The sequence below is a fragment of the Acanthopagrus latus genome, chromosome 15 (assembly GCF_904848185.1).
Source record: "Acanthopagrus latus isolate v.2019 chromosome 15, fAcaLat1.1, whole genome shotgun sequence".
Lineage (NCBI taxonomy): Eukaryota > Metazoa > Chordata > Actinopteri > Spariformes > Sparidae > Acanthopagrus > Acanthopagrus latus.
The window spans coordinates 21,724,840-21,744,421 of record NC_051053.1 but is presented as its reverse complement, the minus strand read 5'-3'; the positions used below and the strand labels follow the sequence as shown (position 1 = coordinate 21,744,421).

The window sequence follows — 19,582 nt, the reverse complement described above, 5'->3', positions numbered from 1 at the left end:
TAAGGATTAGGAACAAATAAAGTTGGGTTAGGGTGAGGAAATACGGTATGAGATGTAGCAATGTACAATTTGAGATAAGATAATATAAGATAAGATAAGATAAGATAAGATAAGATGGAATAAGATGTTAAGATTGTTTTTGACCGTTTTGTGTTTTGTTTCTATTTGGGGTTCTTGGTGTTGGTGCCAAGAGTTTAATGTGTATTTCATGTTCTTCCTTTTGTGGAAGCTAATAATGCCCTGCAGGGATGACTGTGGTAATATTTTTGAATCTATAAAGGGTTGTAGTTGTCTGGAGGTTACGGGGAAGTTAGCATTGAATAGCAAGCACACAAAAAGCCTGTTGGATTTTGGGTTAATGCAGAAAATGAGCTCAGTGGCACACACAAGGTGATGATACACATTTTGTTCCATCGGATCATCTTCACAAGTGAGTGCCACCTTCATGATTTTTGAAACATTAACGCAATCGGCAGAAGTAAAAGGCTAACTGAAGCTGTAAGGCTACAAGTTAGAAAGTCTGAGTTGGCCTGACGATGACTATGAGAAAGAAAAAAAACTAAACAACCTGAAATCTACTTTTCGTTACGGATGGAAAAAGATCTCATCTAGTCTGCATTAACACGGAGCGATGACTGTGTAAACTCATATTTACAATCACCGAGAAGTGTAACGGCACATGCTTTTTCGTATTAATAGCTGGAGATATGAGTCACTGATCATCACCTTTTCTTCATTCAGTATTCATATCAGCACAAACACAGGGTTATGAACAGTGACAAGAGTGAAATATACCTCAATGTTTTCACTGTTTTAGTTGAGTAACTGGGTGATTCATCACCTGCGAAGTGTAAACCAACTCTACCTCACTGTTTTTAACGCTGCCCTACTCTGCCGGCATATCATAAAGGGGAGAAACAATGACTTGAATATTCAGCACTTTTTTTCCATGCTGTGCCGTACCTAGACATTTATTTATAGTTTCGCCTTTAGTCTCTCTGTTCTTTTCGTCCTCATCCAGGTGTACATATTCTGAGAAGATGTATGTGTCTTTTGCAAAGAGGCTTTGGGGAAACCGAGCATCTGGTTGGAGGAAGTGCTGGAAAGAGTAAACGCAGGAGCAAACAGCCTCATTTCTGTTTTATCTGTCTGTATTTTTTTGTCTTTGCTGCGTCAGTAAAGCCAACTGCAGGAGCTGTTGGGAGCCTCTGACTCCATTAATAACTTGTGCAGTGGGGACCTATTATGCAAGTCCTGAAACCTGAGAGCCAGTCACCTGTTCTGCTACCTGAGCCCGGGCTCTGGAGACGGTGGAGGAGAGGAGAAGGGTACGCCGGCTCGGTGAGCTGCCTGCCCGGAGGACTAAACTCACATGGATAAGGCCTCGGGGTGCTGCTGCAAGCTCCTGAGATCCCTGATGGGTGTTTTTTTTTTTTTTTTTTAACCAGCATAACTAAACCAGAGGCACGAGTAGGGAACGCATTAACTGAGAAATATCCAAACCCACTGATGCGTGGCCACCCGAGCCTCCTCTGTTAAAGTGTCAAGGACGCAGGCTCGCCGTGACTCCTCTCGTTCTCACAGCATATTCAGCTCTTTACAGGCGGCGAAACAGAAGCTCACAGGGTCATCTGTATAAACATATTGACTCAGCTGATGAGTTGTGCTTCACCCCAGTCAGCTGAGAGGAGTTTCCACCGGGGGCTTAAGAAAAGGACCACAAAGCGCTGTTGGCCACCGGGTGACTGCAGGGATGTGTTACACTCCAGGCTGAGTGCGGGAGGGTTTCACACTGAGGCCTCCTGTTGACAGAAGTGGATATATGTGTGTCAAGGAGAGGAGCAACAGCTGCGACACCCTGCTTGATCAGGTAAGAGCTGCCACAGTTCCTTCACTGTTACAGCAGAGGTGGGAAGTAACGAAGTACAAATAAGTTGATTTTTCAGGTATCTGTACTTCACTTGAGTGTTATTTTTTTGTCTTTTTAGTTCTACACCCCAAATTTTGACTGTACTTCCTACTCTTTACATTTCCAAAACAAGCTTGTTACTTTAGTTTTAATGCATTTGAGAGGAATTCTTGATTATTTTTGTGTTGCTTAATTGCACGCAGCCTTCCCAACAACATGAGAATGATTTCAGCCAATGGAGACGTCGATAGTGAGACAAAAAGACGTAACAAGATGGAAACAGACAGCGAGGGAGACTCGAATGTGGAATGGGACTGTTTTGTATCTGTTCCTGAATTTTCTTATTTTCACATTTTTTTTCTTATCTGGTAACTTTACTGGCCCAAAATGTCAACAGCTGACATCCTGAATATGAGACTCAATAATCAGCTACCTTTCTAGTGTGTTTTTTAACAGCTCAGACAAATCCTGCTACTTCTACCTGTAAAGGCTCACTGTGTAGATTTGGGGAAGAAATTTCAATCAGAAGAGAAAAATCTTCATCGACTGACTTCTTTTATGCCTAAACAGACTAAATAAACAAACTCTCCTTGTGTTCATGACTGAATAAACTGAATAAACAAAATGACCGTAAAGGACAACACATACTGTTTTACTTTGTTTACATTTGGCGGACCCTGCCACCTTTCTAGCTTCAAACAGGTTTCTGGGGACCTTATTGTCCTCTGAGAACAGCTTATTTACTCACTGACAGAAAAGATATATATTTCCGAGTTTGAATTTCTTCTCCAAAACTGCATAGTGCCCCTTTAAGTTTAATAGGGAATTACACTGATATGACGTGAGGTTCAACATAAAACTGCAATTTCCCAATTACAAAATGATATATAGAGAAATATATCATAAAGGAATTATTTATAAAAATAGGGATGAATTGTTGGGACAATAACTTCTGAATTTATGGCATAAAAGCACATAAAAATACCAGATATTTTAGATATTATCGTTGCTCATTTAAAGTTTGTTCTTGCAGCCTCAGGTTGGGATAAATGTTGAGTATCTTACAAATGACTCTCAGGGGCCACTGGTGGTTTTTCCTGCGGTGAATTCAAACAGATTACAGCCCATGTGACCACATTCCAGTCAGGTCCATTACAGCACGCTTGACTCCATCTGCCGAACCACTTAAGTACCAAAACCCAGGTTTTAACTACTGCAGATGATGAAAGGACACATGTGAGTCACCTGTCTAATCAATGATTCAAATATGACTTTAACCTTGCATCAGTTGCACATTTAAAACTGAAATACTGAGGTAAATACTCCCTGCACAAGAGGTAATTTCATTCATTAGGAGCTCTTCTCGGTTGGCTTTCTTTTAGGGGGCACAGAGGATGCTGTGGAGAGGCATGAAAGACACTGTGAGCACAAAGTAAAAGGCCGAGATAATAAGACTAGTCCATGACAAAAATAACCTCAGCCAACAGCAGCACATATGACACATCTGAATACCGGAGTTTTGTCCCGGAGCTCCCTCAGCGAGCCTCATTTCAACACCGGCTGTGCTGATGGGTTTATCTCTCCCAACCCACGGCTCTGCGCAGCCTGCCTGCTTCCTAACCAGCTGCGGGTCCCAGGGCCTCCTTTTCTGTTCCTGGCACTGTCAGCAGCACAAAGGTTTACTCAATCACCGGTTTCCATGCATGCAACAATAAGCATACGGTCACATCAGCCAAGTAGCAACCCTGTTCGCTCGCTGCGTGCTGTCACTCTATCTGCCTCTCACAAACGCACTCTGGTGCCATTTCTCTCTCCTGCGCGTCTTGCATATTTGCTCTGTCTCTCACGAACCCGTCAGTTGGTGGAAATTGTTTGTTTTATAAAGAATAAGTGGCTGTATTTCTATATTTTTATGTTAACAAACGCATCAGTCTCTCAATACATCCAGCGTTTCCCGGCTTTTCTGTGGTTCTGTGCTCGAGTCTGGGTGCTCCTACTGCTGACATACATCTTTAAAAGAAAGCTGAACTATTTATTTGTTTATTTATTTATTCATTTAAACTGGCTATGGACAAGCTTTAACTTCTTATTATTAAGTTGATGTCGATTGCACAATGGCTTTAGAATATTGACCACGCTGCTGTTTAGATTAGTTCTTCATAAACCTCGCTTGATGCCATTATGTCTGCCACTGTGGGTGAAAATCTCCTGGGAAATTGAAGGCTGACTCCGCCTGGCGCCATTTCTCTCTGCCTTCATGTCTCCACGATCGACAGAATGAATCAATAAATAAACTCATGTTATGTCCTGTGCTGTTGGTAGTCGAGACTCTGAGGAAAACAGCCAGTGGTCCACCGCAGGGTTTGATTTGTCCCGACAGATGTTTCCATAGAAAAAAGAAATACTGAAAATGTTTTTTTTTTTTAATTTGAACTGCTTTTTATGTAGTGTTGTTTCTGTGAAATAAAAAGCTCTTTAACAGAATTTTTCACAGTCTGAGGTGACGCTTGCAGGGAGTCGGTCGTTCAGGAGGACTTGAAGCCCTGAGCGGCAGGTAAAAAGAATTTAGGGGACTTGGAAGGTTACGAGGTTAAAGGTTTTTTTTTCTCACTTGCCTCTCAGGGCTTCCATGCAATACCATTTTGTATCCGAGCAATACATTACAGTAGGAGTTTGCCCTTGGCCCGTCGTCTACTATTACTACTAAAAACAACTATAGATACCTACATTAAGTACATTATACTTTTTTCTCAGTTTTTTAAAGGGTTAAGTAATTTGGTCGTGGTTTAAGTTTGTAGTTCTGTTATTTCCTGTTTTATTTTGATCTTACATGCTCATGTGTCTTGTTTCACTTTCTACTTCCTCCCTTGGTCTGTTTTCCCGTCCTTATTTGCTACTTACCTGTTTGGAGTAAATACTCCATTTTTTGACTAGACTATTTTCCACTGGTCATACTTGCCAGTGCACAAGCAAGCTAGCAAGATATTGCATGTGGGATTGGCTTGATAAACTATATTACAACATTCGTCCTGCTGAAGACATGTCACCCAGTTTTTGAATAGTTTTTGGACAGAAGAATAGGACGTGTTTGACACAGACAATTCTCTTCAGTGGGATCGATTCATTCTGGATTCTGGCCTTTTTGTTTTCTGCCTCTTTGGGATCATGGGAGTTCTATCTGAGACTTAAGCAGGACAAAGTAAGGTATGAAAGTTTAATTCACATCGCTCTCTGATGTACCATCTGATGTTTTCACAAAAGGAGAAGCGACAGACAATCAGATGAAACGGATCAAATGTAATTCATTTAAATCCATATGTTTGATTGCGGATTTCTCTGGGTGTGAACACTGTTGGAAATATTTGGGATAAAGAGCAAAACTCAATGAAATCTAAAACAATGTTCTGGCTGTTTTTAATGCAGAAATGTTGTATATGTTATTTATTTAATTCGATTCATTGATATCAGAAAAATATTGAATATCACCAGACATATTAGATTCAGTGAAAGGAGACTGGTTTTTGGAAAGTTGATGGAGACAATTCCTGTACATACAATACTGTTTATACAAATTAAAGGAACAGCCCGTACAATATATTCTTCCTACAAGTATCTCTACCAGAGGGATGAACACCACTCCTACAGCAAATATCCCAGTATTCTGTGCATTGATGGTGGTGTTGTAGAGAGCTGCTCAACACCCAAATGTATTCAGCTGGATTGATCTGTTGACTGGAAAGGCCATACAGTGGCTTATGATTCACATTATATATTTCAACAATACACTGAGTCCTTGCTTACTGTATAGGAGCAGCTGCATGTTTCCCTGCTCATTTACTCAGGTTTGTCCTTGAGTTTGTCATTCTTTTGTATGTCTATATACATCAATACAGACAAACGTATGCACATACACTATATGCACATCTATCCATATAGTGTTCATTTGCATTTTTCTTTTCTACACTACAGTATATACAGTATGATGTTTGATCCTGTCAGCCTCCGCCTCCACTGCTTCAGTCTTTTTCGATTTGTACATTTTGTTTTAGTTCCCTCACTTCACACCATACGTTCTTTAAGGATCCCTGCTCGTAGTTCCCTTTCTCTCACACAATAAAAACTCCCATCCAACCCTCTTTTGTACAGCACAACATTGTAAAAAAAAAAAAAAAAGAAAGAAAGAAAATGTTGTTGTTCCTCCAATTACACTTGCTGGCTGGGCAAAAAAAAATAAATATCAAAGGAAAATCCAGGCTGAAACTGTGAATGTATGAACTTCTATTTCAGTGTTGTTGTTCAAGCCTGCATTCCCGTCCCATGTGACTCACCTCAAAGTGGAGCACACGGGGTAAACATAATTACTTTCCTTGTATTATATGCGCTGTGCCATTCATGCAAACATCTTAACAGGGCAACGACATAGCTTCAATTTGCAAGGTCTCGCTGTGACATTGTGAGACACGGAGTGAATGCCCTGCGTGCCCAACAAATTAATTTAAAGCGTAAATTGTGCCCCTATTTGTTATTAGCTCAGTGTTATTGACTGTAATAGCTACATGGGGCTTTATACTCAGCTGAATCGAGAGCAGTGCACTTGGTGTATCGTGATTAAAAAAACTGAATTCTACCACGTGGTGAATGAAATGAGTTGATAAGCCCTCTTCCTGTGCCTGGTGCCTAAACATTTAAGCTATTGTTTGGTGTTAAGGAATTATCCAGAATGTGCCAGGCAAGCAGGGCAGATAACTGTGTTAGGAGAGTCATCGTCAGCTGAGCTGAGCAGCAGAGAGGCAGACGGAGAGATTTTTCTTTCGGGCGCTGATAGGTGGAAATGAACATGGCTCTAAGCATGGAATAAATGATGGAATGATAAAGTGAAGTGAATAATGTGATATTGAAGCATTAGCAGGAAGACTATTTTCAGTGACAAGATAGACGTACTTTTGTGATGAGTAGGTAAGCCCGATAATTGCGTTTCAAGTAGAGGAGTGTGTCTTTGAAGTGCTCCTCTCCTTTTTCTGTCACGCATGACGTGTGCGGCCTGGTTTAAAATCCGAACCTGCTAAGCTCTAATGCACAATGTATATTTCTTTTTTTCCCGTTTCTGTACCGGCGGATGAAAAATAGGAGACGGCGGGTCGATGTCAGTGGGTTTCCGCGGTTGGAGATTCCCAAGCATATCGACACCTAACATCAATGAGGTAAACAGCTCGAGGTGTACTTATCTGTTTACCCAAGGTCTTACGGCCTGGGAAGTTACTGAACACTGCAAACACTGGGTGGAAACGTTGCAGCTCTTTGTGATCAGTTGCTGTGGCTGACTTCTTCAATCCAATTACAGTTCTAATTAGAGATTCCACCCCAAGGCAACATTATGTAAGAACTTGTTTTTTTTGTGCAACACCACTGTTGTAAATACAAATTCCAAGTCAGTGACAGTTTGTCTGATATAATGCAGGTGCTGACCGCAAACAAAGCTCATGGCATCGTAACAATGTTATGCATGAAAAACTTGTATGATGAGGTAAATGTGTGTGTAACGCTGTGATCCTACCCTCTCACTGAACTTACATAGTGCAGAAAGCAGTGATAGAGGGGCGGAGTGGCTGAGACAGAGACACTGTTCAGCTTATTACAAGACAATGAACCATCACAATGACTTGAAGCTCCGATTTTAAGACATCCAAAATGGACATGATGCTTTAACTGTTCACATGGACTCTAAATAATATCATCAGATACAGTATGTGTTAACATGTCCCAAAAGATTTAATTAGAATATAAGCGGTTCCACTTATATGTGTAATTAGACGCAAATATTTTCCCTCTTGAATGGATCATCAGAGGTTTACACAACCATTTTGATTGAAAATTCATTCAGGTTCGACCCGATCAGACCAATCTCTTGCAATTGAGATGGTACATGAGCCAAATTCGTTCTGACTCTTAGTGGAAAATCCATGTCCATGTATGCATAGCCTGAGCTCTGGTATTTATTACTAGAGGATATAAAAGTTCTACCTGGAGGACGAAGATATTCAGAAAAACAAAATAGTCATTGACTGGATTCTGAAAATGGATATTTGAGCCAGAAATCTGTCTTTTGTCATCATTGCTCTGTAAAAGTAGTAAGAACTCCATGTCTGAATACATAATAAATGACAGTTTCGTCCATAATTATCTGATGTTTGAGCTCTGATCTAATTGGGCGCCGTTCTCAGATTTTCATCACTCTGGCTCAGAATATTCAAGCAAGAGACACAATTACTCATTAAGCAAAATGAAATTTGTTTAAAACTCTCCTGATATTTGGGTGTTGGGTATGTGCGTTGACACAAGTGCTGTTTGAGGAGGAGGTTTAATTGTTTGCCCTGCAATCAAGGAGAAAAGAAAATGTGAAACAGCGAGGTATCCAGTGTACTGAAGCAACATGTTTAATTAAAGTTTTCTGTGTGCTCAAAGTATGTTGGATTTCATTTCCTCTCCTGAACCGATACATAACGACGAGACCGGTTTTTAAGGAGAACAGACTAGATTGTTCATTTTGAATGTCATGGATAATTTGTCCCCATGTGCTGCCCATCAAGTTACGCATTGTCATGGCAACAGCATCAGCTCATGAAACAAATGGAGTAGGAGAGCAGATAATAAATCACCCTCCAACCACATCACGGCGGCTAACATCCTCGTATTTGCCGTCTTTTCTTGGTTTTGTTTGAGTTACAGTCTCTCAGTTTGCAGAAGCATCAGCTGTCACACTTTGAGTAGAACTCTTTTTTTTCTGTCTTTTTCACAGGCCTCAAGTAAGGCTATCGCTGCTTCACTGCACAGGAATGTCCTGTCGTGGGGCGTGTGGCGGGGGCAGGAGGAGAAGGAGAGTGTGTCCCTCAGAGCAACAGCACACTCTGCCTCCTCTCGGACTGTAGATTGTGGCGTTTCCAAGCTGTTCAGGACTGCGAGTGTCCCAGATGTGGTGGGAAGAAGTCCAAAAACAGCTTTTTCGTCCGTCACTTTCGCAACCAGGAAGGTTTTGCCATCAAGTTCCACCTCGCAGGACCTTGTGTATCCATCATCGACTCCAACGCAGCATGTGAAGCTATCAGCTGTACGAAAAGTGCCAGAAACTTTTGGAGGAAGAGTCTCATCCAGCACCACAGGCGCAATGAGAGTGTCCAACTACCAAACGGACGTGTGCCGACAGAATCCAACCACTGTGACGGCAAATGGGCTCAGACAGGCCTACTCAGCAGCTGATGGATTGGCTGTGAGAGATCGAGGGAAGAGGAGAGCGCAACGCAGCGACACCGATGGTGGCGGAAAGCGGGACGTGATAGGTGGCTCGTTAACGAACCTGTCCTCACAGCCCTCCTACCGCGCTTGCATCCATCTCGAGGTGCCTCTGAGGTCCAAAAGCTCTGTTGTGTTTCTGGACAAGTCACTCTCCATTTCCCTCGCAGACCTAGAGGGAAGAAGAGCAGGTCAACCCACTTTGTACAGGTCCACCTTGTCCATTCGCTTCGGTCCCGCAACCCGCAGCAGATCCTCTACAGACAACAAACCATCCAAAACAAATGAGGGTTACAGGAGAGCCAGAGCAGCCACGTCAGGCCATAACAAACACAGTGGCCGAGGGAGCAGTTTGGGTCACTGCAGAGGCCCTCCATCAAAGCACCGGGCCCGCAAGGTTGAGCGAATAGCACCCGCTCACGGTGTTAACAGCAAGGCTCATGATTCAGACACGCAGCGCCACAGTGATACTTTGGGATTATTGTCATTCAGAGGGCCAGGCCCCTCAAACACAAAGGCTGGGAGGCAGAAGGAGAATGCAGATGAGGCAGCCTTCCTTACCCGGAGCAATTTCAAGCACAGGCAGCGCACTTCCAATCCTGGCCCAGGTATGAATTTCATCACCTCGCTTCAGAAGTGAAAATCTAAAGTACCCACGCCAATTGATCCGAATATTCCCTTCAGTGGCTCCTATATTCTAAAGGCTATTGTAGATAAGACCGCATTTCCGAGGCGTAACAGCATGCTGAATGGGGTGCCGCGGTGGCCTTAGAGGGTGGAGAGTTTCATTTGTTTCACTCTGCCTCTCACCTTTTGATTTATACCTCATGCATTGTTAATGGAACCACGCCCACCCGCCGCACTTCCCTTTACTGTACATCCACACTGTCTAAAACAAGTAGTACACACACAGTGCACACTCACATGAAGAAGAAACACTTTCATTGATCCTCCTCTTAAGTGAGCACTGCTACTGTATATATTAAGAGTGGGTGGCAAAGTCTAAAGATTTGGCTGAATTTGCATGATTTTAAACTATCAAACGTTAAGGGTGAGATGGAGGTTATATGAGGGCTGTGTTAAAGATATGACTTGGTTTATGACGCTGGGGAATCTCAGACTCTCTGCGGGGTGATGTAAATGGTAACAAACACAACATTCTGGTCCCCATGCAGCAGCATCTTGATTATCTGAATTATGCCATATCCCTTAAATTTTTTTTTTTTTTCTTTGGGGAATTCAGTTCATTTTCTTGCCTGCTTATATGAAGCTAAAGCACTGCAGCAGTTACCTTAGCTTAGCTGAGCACTAAATCTGGAAACAGGGGAAATGGCTTGTCTGGCTCTGCATGGCGGTAACAAATGTTTCCAACAATAACGTCTCTTGCTGATATAACTTCTGTCAGAGAGCCACAGAGCGAGGAAGGAAGTCGGCAAAGGTAATGTGACTAAAACTCAAACGCATCACCTTTAATGCTTCTGTTTTTAGCCACATCAGCTAGAATTTCATCAGCAATGGTGGTTGTTTAACAATGAAAACCACAGCTCCCATGATCCTTCTGTCTTCAACTTTGTTTTGATTGGGAGAACCCTAGTGGCAGAATTTACATACAATGCTTTTACATATAAAAAGGGGTAAATGACAGCTTGTGGTGTTTTTTTACGTGGGGGTACATGACATCCTGGGTTCTCTGCTGGTTGCCTGACAATCTCACAGTGACGGCTAAGAAATAGTTTGCAGAAATCATCTCTTTGCCTAGCTTCGATTCTTTATGTTTAGCTAATGATCGTTCAGTCTCATTCCCAACTCGTCAAATACTGAGTCGCCTGCGAGAAATAGGGAGGGTTGGTATGCATGAGTGGTGACAGTCCATGCATCTAACCCTTCACAAGAAAGCAAGTCATGGCATTTCCAGAAATATTGAACTATTTCTTTAATATTAAAGTGTGGTGTGGCTGCAAGGGTAATATGTTAGACTCCATGCAGATGGACAGTATATGAACAGTACTTCACCTACAGTAAGTAGACCTGCCAGTGGTTGTCACAGCCAGAAAGACTCCCAACAATGTGATGTCACTGCCTGAAGCAGTTTGAGAGTCTTACCTGCCTCAACCTCCCCACTGTTACATGAGCTGTCTCACAAAAACAGCAGCAACACAACACTTTTTAATTATTGAACCACTCTCTCCACTCATTACAAAATTTATTTGATGCATGCTCCCAAAGCTTTTTCTCTCTCTCTCTCTCTCTCTTCTTTAAACTTTTTTTTTAATTTATTTATTTTTTTTAACACTGCGGAAAATGTATTCCGATGGCCATAGCTGGAACTGGGCTACTTCGCTTTTTTTGTGCGTGCTTCCCAGAGCGTGTGATGATGCTCTGTCTACACACCACATGGTCGAGGATGGGTATTCAGTGGAGATATACATCCCACATAAAGTGGAGGACCTGGGTTACGGGTGCAGAATGGATGCACTGTCATCTTTTACATTATTCATAGGCCACACTCGCGTTCCCTCTGGGTTTTTTCTCTCCATGAGTGTGTGTATGTGTCTGTGTGTATGTGTGTGCGTGTGTCTGTTCAGGTCAGTTTAAGGTCTGTTCATTTTCCTGCTTCTCCATATCATAAAAGCTGAGATGGAGCTCAAGAACATTGTGAAAATTGTGCTATAACTCATTCTCGGGATTATATCTACTGTATGACAACACCGAATAGTAACAACATGACGGACTGCATGAACACATTCTACCTCAGAATATTTCTCCATGTGAAAGTAATCTTGGCGCTTCGCAATCCATTGACATTTTTTTTTTCTTTTTTAAAGGAGTGATGTGAGTTGCCAAATTGATTTTCACAGTCATTTCGCTTCTCTGCATGTCTCTCAAGTCGACTACAGAACATGGAGCAAGCAGGCAGGGAGTGACAAGACGGGGAAACGACAAGAACAAGAACATGACGGTTCCACAGAGCCTCAGAAAGCTGCTTTGGATAAAACCTGTTCCCGACTGAAGAATGACTCTCTGGGAGGCACATCCAAGAATCTCAGCCTCAAAGTAGGAGCTGCATTTCTCTTCCACTTCTATAAATTATTACTTGTCTTTTAGGAAATACACAACCCAAGTGAACCTAAACCTTAAGCTTGAAGGTGTGTTAATCACCTTTGTTTGACCAAAATATTCTTGGCACATGGTTTACTTTTTGGTAGTTTTGAGACAGATTTTGTGGCCTTCATCAGCAGGTAAGTTTGCTAAATTTTCATAGAGACTGAACAGTTGTTTGAGGGAGGGAGGGAAGAAAGGGCAGGCACTTTCAGAAAAACCCCTGCAGGTGATTGGTTGAAACATCTGTCAATCACCCTCTATCACAGGTTGATTTTAACCAGTTCTACAATGCGAAAAGTCAGACAATCAACTGAGCCAGTTGGTGATTCAAACTTTTGACGAAGCCAATCTACAAAAGAGCATAAACATCTTTTCCATGGAGAAAAGCCTTCAGTGCTGTTATTTACTGTTCTCTCCATGAAATACACTCTCCAGTTTTGCTGTAACCTTTTGAGGAGCTGCCATTGTTGTTTTCAGACTGTCGCTTCCTTCGCTGCCGGTCATCACGTCTGAACCGGGCCAGTAGTTCCTCATAAGACTGCAAATGGTCCAAGCAAATCAAAATTGATGCGGCAGAACCAGACATTTTTTTAATACCACACATTCTTTTTTTCTTTTCAAAACCTGCCGCCTTCATTACCCATACTACACTGTGACTGATGGCAGTTTGTAAGAGATCCTGGTTTGTGTCACTAGCAACAGCTAGTGTAGACTCAGACCACCAGCCTACAAGCAGAGATGAGTGGACTTCACCGGGTCTCATGGTCTTGTAGACTTCAGAACAAACCAACATTGACTCAAGTGCGATCACTTTATTACCTCAGTAGTAAACTACACTTAATTACCAAAAGTTTTCTAATGAATCTAAGTCCCCAATAGCTACTTTTAAGTCTTCCTCAATACAGCGTCATGTTCATATTGTAATTTATGTTCCAATTTAGATTAAAATAGCCAATAAAGCAGGATATTCTTTAGGGCGTGTCCTGGGGGTCTCAGTCAGGTCCAGTATGGTCAATTCTGGCTCTGAAAAACCAAGATGGCGACAGCTGTAATCCCAAACTCTTCAGGCTGCAAAGCGGCAGTCCACAAACCAGTGGGTGACATCTCAGTGGGACTACACGTGATCAAGAGCCCTGAATGATTAATGGCTGTGGTAGCGGTTCAAGTGACGGAGCCAGAGAGGCGCTGCAAACATCTGTCAATCAGTCAAGATGTAGCTGCATCAAGAATCAATGCAAAGTCTGAACCCGTAGTCAAACCGTAGTCGTCATCCGCAGCCAGCTCAGTGCTCTTCAGGGAGGGAGAACGAAGCACAGAGGGGACCTGGCTGGCAACAGGGGCCATTACAGGACAGGTCTATACATGTCAAGTCTACACCTTCCTGACCAATAAACACCCACGTCCCCTACGACCTGTTGACCACCTCCCAGCCAGTGCTAATCACAACCCAACCTCGATAAACCCATAGAAAGAACGTGGTTGATCACCCTTCTATTAATGATTCATGATCATCGGGGAAAACACTCATCATGTTTACTTTCACTGACAAAAACTAATAAAATCATGATGATGTGACATTTGCAGGGATGTTTTCTCACATCTGGAGAAGAAGTTCTGGAGGCCGAGGCACCTCTGCTGCGCCGCAGTGCTTCATTATAATGCTGCTTTGTCACGCTTCACCGTTGAATTTGGGTTTTTCCAACTATTGCCATACTGCAGTGTCATTAATATTTTGATTAACTACGCAGCCCTACATCCAACGTACATCGTACAACAAGCATATTAACTCCGTCTGGACGCCCTCGTTTTACAACACACACACACACACACACACACAGGGAGAAATACGCATAAAGAACTACACACTCAGCGACACACATGCTATATACGCGCGCTCGTACACTCACGCGTAAAAACTGTCCTTTTATTTTCCTCTGGCGTCTCTTGAGGGCTGATTTTTCTTTTACACTTGGATACATTTTTGCTTTAGTTGGTATTTGTCAGAGCGTCTGCCAAGGAGAGGGGGAATGAGAGAAAATCTTTATTAATTACACAATATCCATTTCTTCCTTTTCCTTCTTTCTCTTTATAATTTCATGTCGGTTTTTCTCTCTGCCTAGTTAATAGAACAAGGTTTATTTCAGGCTATGAGGGGTAAAGAAAAAAAAAAAACCCCACTGAGGCTTTCCAAAGAATTCAGATTCCCCCTGTGAGTAAAGCTCTCCCACCTTTATCCCCACTAAAGCTGAGCATAATATTACCATGTTGCCTCCACCTCATAGCTCTTACAAGGCTGTGAAGAGGATTCTACAAGGTTAAGGAATAGATTAAGGAGTAAAATTCTAACCCAGCGATGATTTATTTCTCTTTCCACGGGATTAGTGTCTATGAGCTGTACTGTATTCGTCCCAGCAACAAGCAGCTCACTGTATACCTCCCTCTGCCCCCCACCTCAGGAGGCTCTGGAGCGCTTCAGGCCAGACTTCATCAGCCGCTCTCAGGGACGGGTGAGGAGGTTAGAGCAGAGGGCTATGAGAAGGAGAGCCCTGCAGGACTCCAATCCAGACCTGGCGCAGGGCCTCAGGGAGGATCGATGCAAACCAAAGAGGAACTGCACCACACCGGACCCACTTAGCGGTAAGCACAGCTGAAAAATTCCTCGGGAAACCTGGAAAAAGCAGAAGTAACTCATTCTAGTGAAGCACAGTGTCATCACTGTGGCCAGTGATCAGTCAGTCAGATGGTTTTTGTCCTCGACGGCAACATGCAAACAGCTGCAGAACATGTGATAGGGGATCCTCGAGAAAGTGGAAGTGCAGCATTCCCGCTGGTGACGACAGCAGGCAACTCACAGTCTGGCACTTTCAGATCGCCTCCCAGGAGTCGGTCCAAAGCAGGCCCTCATCTTCTACATCGATCTTTTATCAGCTATAATCTGCTGTTACATCACTTCAGCAGGGACTAACACATTCATCAAATCCTTGGGCTGCTGGGATAAAGACTCCTTCAGCAGCTATATAGTTTTGTAGCTTTACACACACACATACACACACACCCACATGTAAGATTGAAACATGCTGGCTTTTTTGTGGAACTACGGACTTTTTCTCAAATAATTTATGAAAACCTCAACAGTATCAGCTGATCTAGGAGGGGAGGAAATGGGGGTTTTACATATCATTCTCTTTATAGTGTGGTGGCATTTATCCAACTTTGCTCTCTGGTGGCCATTGTCTAGTATTGCAGGTAAACCGAAGCCTTACAGGGAAGCTCTGTTGCCAGATTGAGACCACACAGAGAATATAATGAATATAATGATCCCTGATTGCAGCGGCATTCGTCATGTAGGAAAATGAAATCATCACATGAAATGATGAAAGAGATATATGTAAATGAAAAACTGGGACTCAGACATGATGAAGAGAGAAATATACCCAGTATAGATATATACTTATCTATACTATACCAGCATTTGTAACTGTTTTAATCTCACTCAGTGTTTTCATTTTCCTGGTTGTCATCAGATGATTGGCTTCAAAAATGCTGATGAAAGGTTTGGATATTAATTCAAATTGTGCTCAGTACCCAATTAAGATTTGAAATGTAAGTAAGCAGATCACATTGTGTGAGTACAAGTGAAAGCACAGACTTGGAAAATGACTTAATTACAGTTTTTTGAATAGCTGTAATTAGTAACTTCACTCCCCCTGCCTGATAAAAATCCACATGTGTACATCTGCATGACAGTATTGGTATTTGTATGCAATATCGTTTGACATGAAAGGTATGAATAGTGAATTCTGTGCAGGAATATTCAGGGTAAACACTGTCAGAGTATTGTTCACTTTCATGAAGCTGAACCTTGACAAGGCTTTGTTCAGTGGAAGTGAGCGCACGTCACATCCAACAGTTCTACCAGCATTTTTAACACAGTTGTTTGATTCTCTGTCGGCTCTACAAGATTGGGATTTTAAAAAGTAAGACAGGGAACTTGACTGATTTCATAAACGCTTTCTGATTATGCCAGAAGACTGTTTATAGTATTTTTTCCCCCTGTGCAGTGATTCCAACTGTGGACTGCTCAAGCTTTCAGTACAACATTAACAAAGTCAGATGGCGTTAATACTTCAGGTAACTGAAGAGGCCCAACTTCGTTTTGGATGAACGTGGAGGAGTCGTGGCATCATTCACCTTGTATAGTTCAAAGTGGCCTCTGTCTGAAGTCTAATTATGAAACAGAAGTTATTGGTGGTGAGCGATTCACTTCAGTTCAGCCTGTGAGAGACGGAACAGTCCGACGTTAAAGCGCTGGGTACGGTCGGGTAGGTGTGCAGTAGCGTCCATGAAGATGTCTGAAAAAGAGAGATCACACACAGCCTTCAGTGTTCATTAACATATTCAACATTCATTTACATATTAATTCTTATTTGTTATTCCTGTGTGTTTGTGTTTGTGTGTGTGTGTGTGTGTGTGTGTGTGTGTGCCTCTCTTGTGTGTCTGTGTGTGCGTGTCCTAGATAACCTTTTCAAGCCTAGAGAGAGGTCTATATCAGGCAGAGAGATGCAGCTGAGGTCCAGACGGTGAGTTCTCCAGACGATGTCACTCTGTCTCTCCACCCTCCCTCTTTGTTGTTTTTGTTTTTCCTTTTCTTTTTAGTCAGCACAATCCATCAACACTTGTTTGTCATATCGGCCGTGAATGCAGGTCTGCACTATTCACACACCCACATACAGTATGGATACAATAGATGTTTGATGCCCAAATGTCTTGACAGGAGATACCAGCTACCTTCTGTATACCTTATCTCTCTTTTTTTTTTTTTTTTGCTTTCTTTCCCCTCGCCCTTATCTGGAAAGGCACACCTGATCAGATGATGGCTGCCCATTGTAAATTTTTTCAGAAGCGACACTATCTGACTCGGAGGATCTGTTAACAAATTGGCTGTAGTTGTGGGAGTGAGAAAGGAGTCTGCGTGAGACCTCTTTATCGGTGGATCCAGGTTTTTGCCGGCTGTGGTCTCGCTCAGATAAAACCTTGTCTCGAGTATGCCAGTGCCACCCTCAGACTTCTAAAAGCATATTCTCCTGCCTAAATCTGCCTTTTTTGTGTGTGTGTGTGCGTGTGTGTCTGTAGGATTTACAACAAGCTGCCAGAGGTGACAAAGAAGAAGGAGGAGGAGAAAAAGAGGGCTGTGTCAGAAACCAACAGATTACGAGCAGACGTCTTTAAAAAGGTAGATCTGGAACTCTAAAATCACTGATTACTTATTCACGAGAAAAATAAGAGACATATACAATCTTGGGACAAAGGAGGCTTAAAATCCCAAACACAGGTTTCTAACTGCGTTCTGAAGGCACATCATGCTGTTGAACACTCCACCAGGGTCTCATTTTAAAATCTCACTGCTCCTTTGGAAATGGCTTGGATGAGGAGGTGTGTGGATGTTAGTCACTGTGGTCGTCTCACACCCAGGAGGTGGGCAGCGTTTAGGTGCAACTTTCTTCTCAGATGATTCACGCGTACCTAAACAAGGCTTACAGCAGTCATCTCAGAGCTGTGTGTGTGTGTGTGGGGATAAGAAATGTTTGTAAGGGGCGCTCCAGTAGCTCAGTGGGTAGATGGTGCACACATGTATAGAGGCTGTGTCCCCGCTGCCTGTCCATCCCTCTCTCTTTCAACCCGTTTGCTATCACTCTGGATCTGTACTATCTAATAAAACTGTGAGAAAATACAATTTAGAATAGGTCACTCTAGTAGCTCAATAGTGCAACTAGACCTTACAATGAATATCCACATAATCACACCAAACACAACAGGCATGTAGATGAAAGATTGATTTGTTTTGGAGCATTTTAAATGTGTATCCAGTTCTGGATTTTTTTAGTTACTGTGGGTCAGTTAAATTACATCTAAAAGGCACGTTCTCATTATGTGTAAATTAAGTGTTATAGGTAAATCAAAAGGAAATCTCTGTATATAAGAATGTTAAAGAACACACAGTGAAACATGGTTTGATTGTTGCCAGCAGAGGTCACTGTTTGACTGCTAAAGCCAGATCCTCAGGCATTTAACACACCTGCCTCCAAATAAAGGTGCATTCTACATTTAGTTTCACTGTAACTTCACAGTGACTGGTGCTTTCAAAATCTTCAAAATCTTCAAAATCAGATCCTCCTTTGATTTGTTCCAAAACTAAAGCCAAACCTCACACGGTATTAATTCAGTATTAGTTACTACTTATTCTAAACCCTGCTGACATGATGCATAGGACCTGCTTCAACAGGCACTAACGACATCCTCCAACAGTGTGGGGCATGTTGCATATGAATGATATATTTAGGGCATGCGATGTCAGACGGATCCATTGAGCTTCACTCACTCTCTCATTAAAACCGAGCCGCAACAATGAATTCACTGTCAGTCAGGTGAGATGTGAGGAGATGCCTCCGATAATTACACAACCACAGCATCTTCAGTGTGTGTGAGAGAGAAAGGGAGAGAAAGGAGGAGAAAATGTGTGAGAGTGTTTTGTTTTATTTTATGTATTTCAGTGTTTAAGTCTCAGTCAGGACACAGAAGACAGTAAATCAACAGTAAATCAGCATATGGTGGAAGAAATATTCAGGTTGTGAAAGTACTCCCTAACAAGTAAAAGTGCATTCAAAATATTATCTTAATAAAAGTCAAATATATTAGAGTGTCAGAAGATAGAATATGTATTCTGCAGAAAGACTGCTTTTCTATATTTGTGGATTTTTTGTGTTTTTGCTGCTGTAGATGTGAAAGGTTGAGCTACTTTTAACTACTTTATACACCGTTGACTAGTTTAATCAACAGCAATGAATCATATTCAATAAGATCATCGTGTTTGTGGCGTCACTCTCCTGTAAGGATCACATATCTCTAAAATGATCTAAAAAAACAAAAACAGCATTGTGATGGTGTTCTTAAAGCTAATCCAAGAAGGCATTTGAATAGTTTATATCGCCTTAATAAATGTAATCATTTCCTCTCCAGATACAGAAACATTTAACCCTTCACTTTATCAAAATAAATAGTGGAGATACATGAATCATACATAAATGCAGCAGAGTGATAAATATAACATTAGTACAGTTCTTGTACAACTACAAATTTTCATTCATGATAAATCAATGAATTCAATAAAAGTTTAATTGATTTAAACAGCAAATAGCCAGCAGGTAAAAGCACTTAACTGAATGTACGCGGTCATATTCCACCACTGACATCAGCATCGGTGTGGTTTACTGACCCGACCGGCAG

The 19,582-nt window shown here is 42.1% G+C and overlaps 1 protein-coding gene across 2 annotated transcripts in view; it reads left to right on the top strand.

The window, feature by feature from the left end:
- Positions 1 to 19,582, top strand: part of insyn2ab (inhibitory synaptic factor 2Ab) — a 79,098-nt gene that overhangs the window by 58,016 nt on the left and 1,500 nt on the right. Inside the window, exons 1-5 of one of the 2 annotated variants that reach the window (XM_037123529.1) lie at positions 8,746 to 9,804; positions 12,084 to 12,250; positions 14,755 to 14,935; positions 16,815 to 16,878; positions 17,432 to 17,531. In XM_037123529.1, the coding sequence (XP_036979424.1) occupies positions 9,072 to 9,804; positions 12,084 to 12,250; positions 14,755 to 14,935; positions 16,815 to 16,878; positions 17,432 to 17,531 (1,245 nt within the window). In that variant the 5' untranslated portion in view covers positions 8,746 to 9,071. Of the gene's footprint in view, positions 1 to 8,745; positions 9,805 to 12,083; positions 12,251 to 14,754; positions 14,936 to 16,814; positions 16,879 to 17,431; positions 17,532 to 19,582 lie in introns of those variants that run through there. The other variant, XM_037123530.1, reaches the window with a different exon arrangement.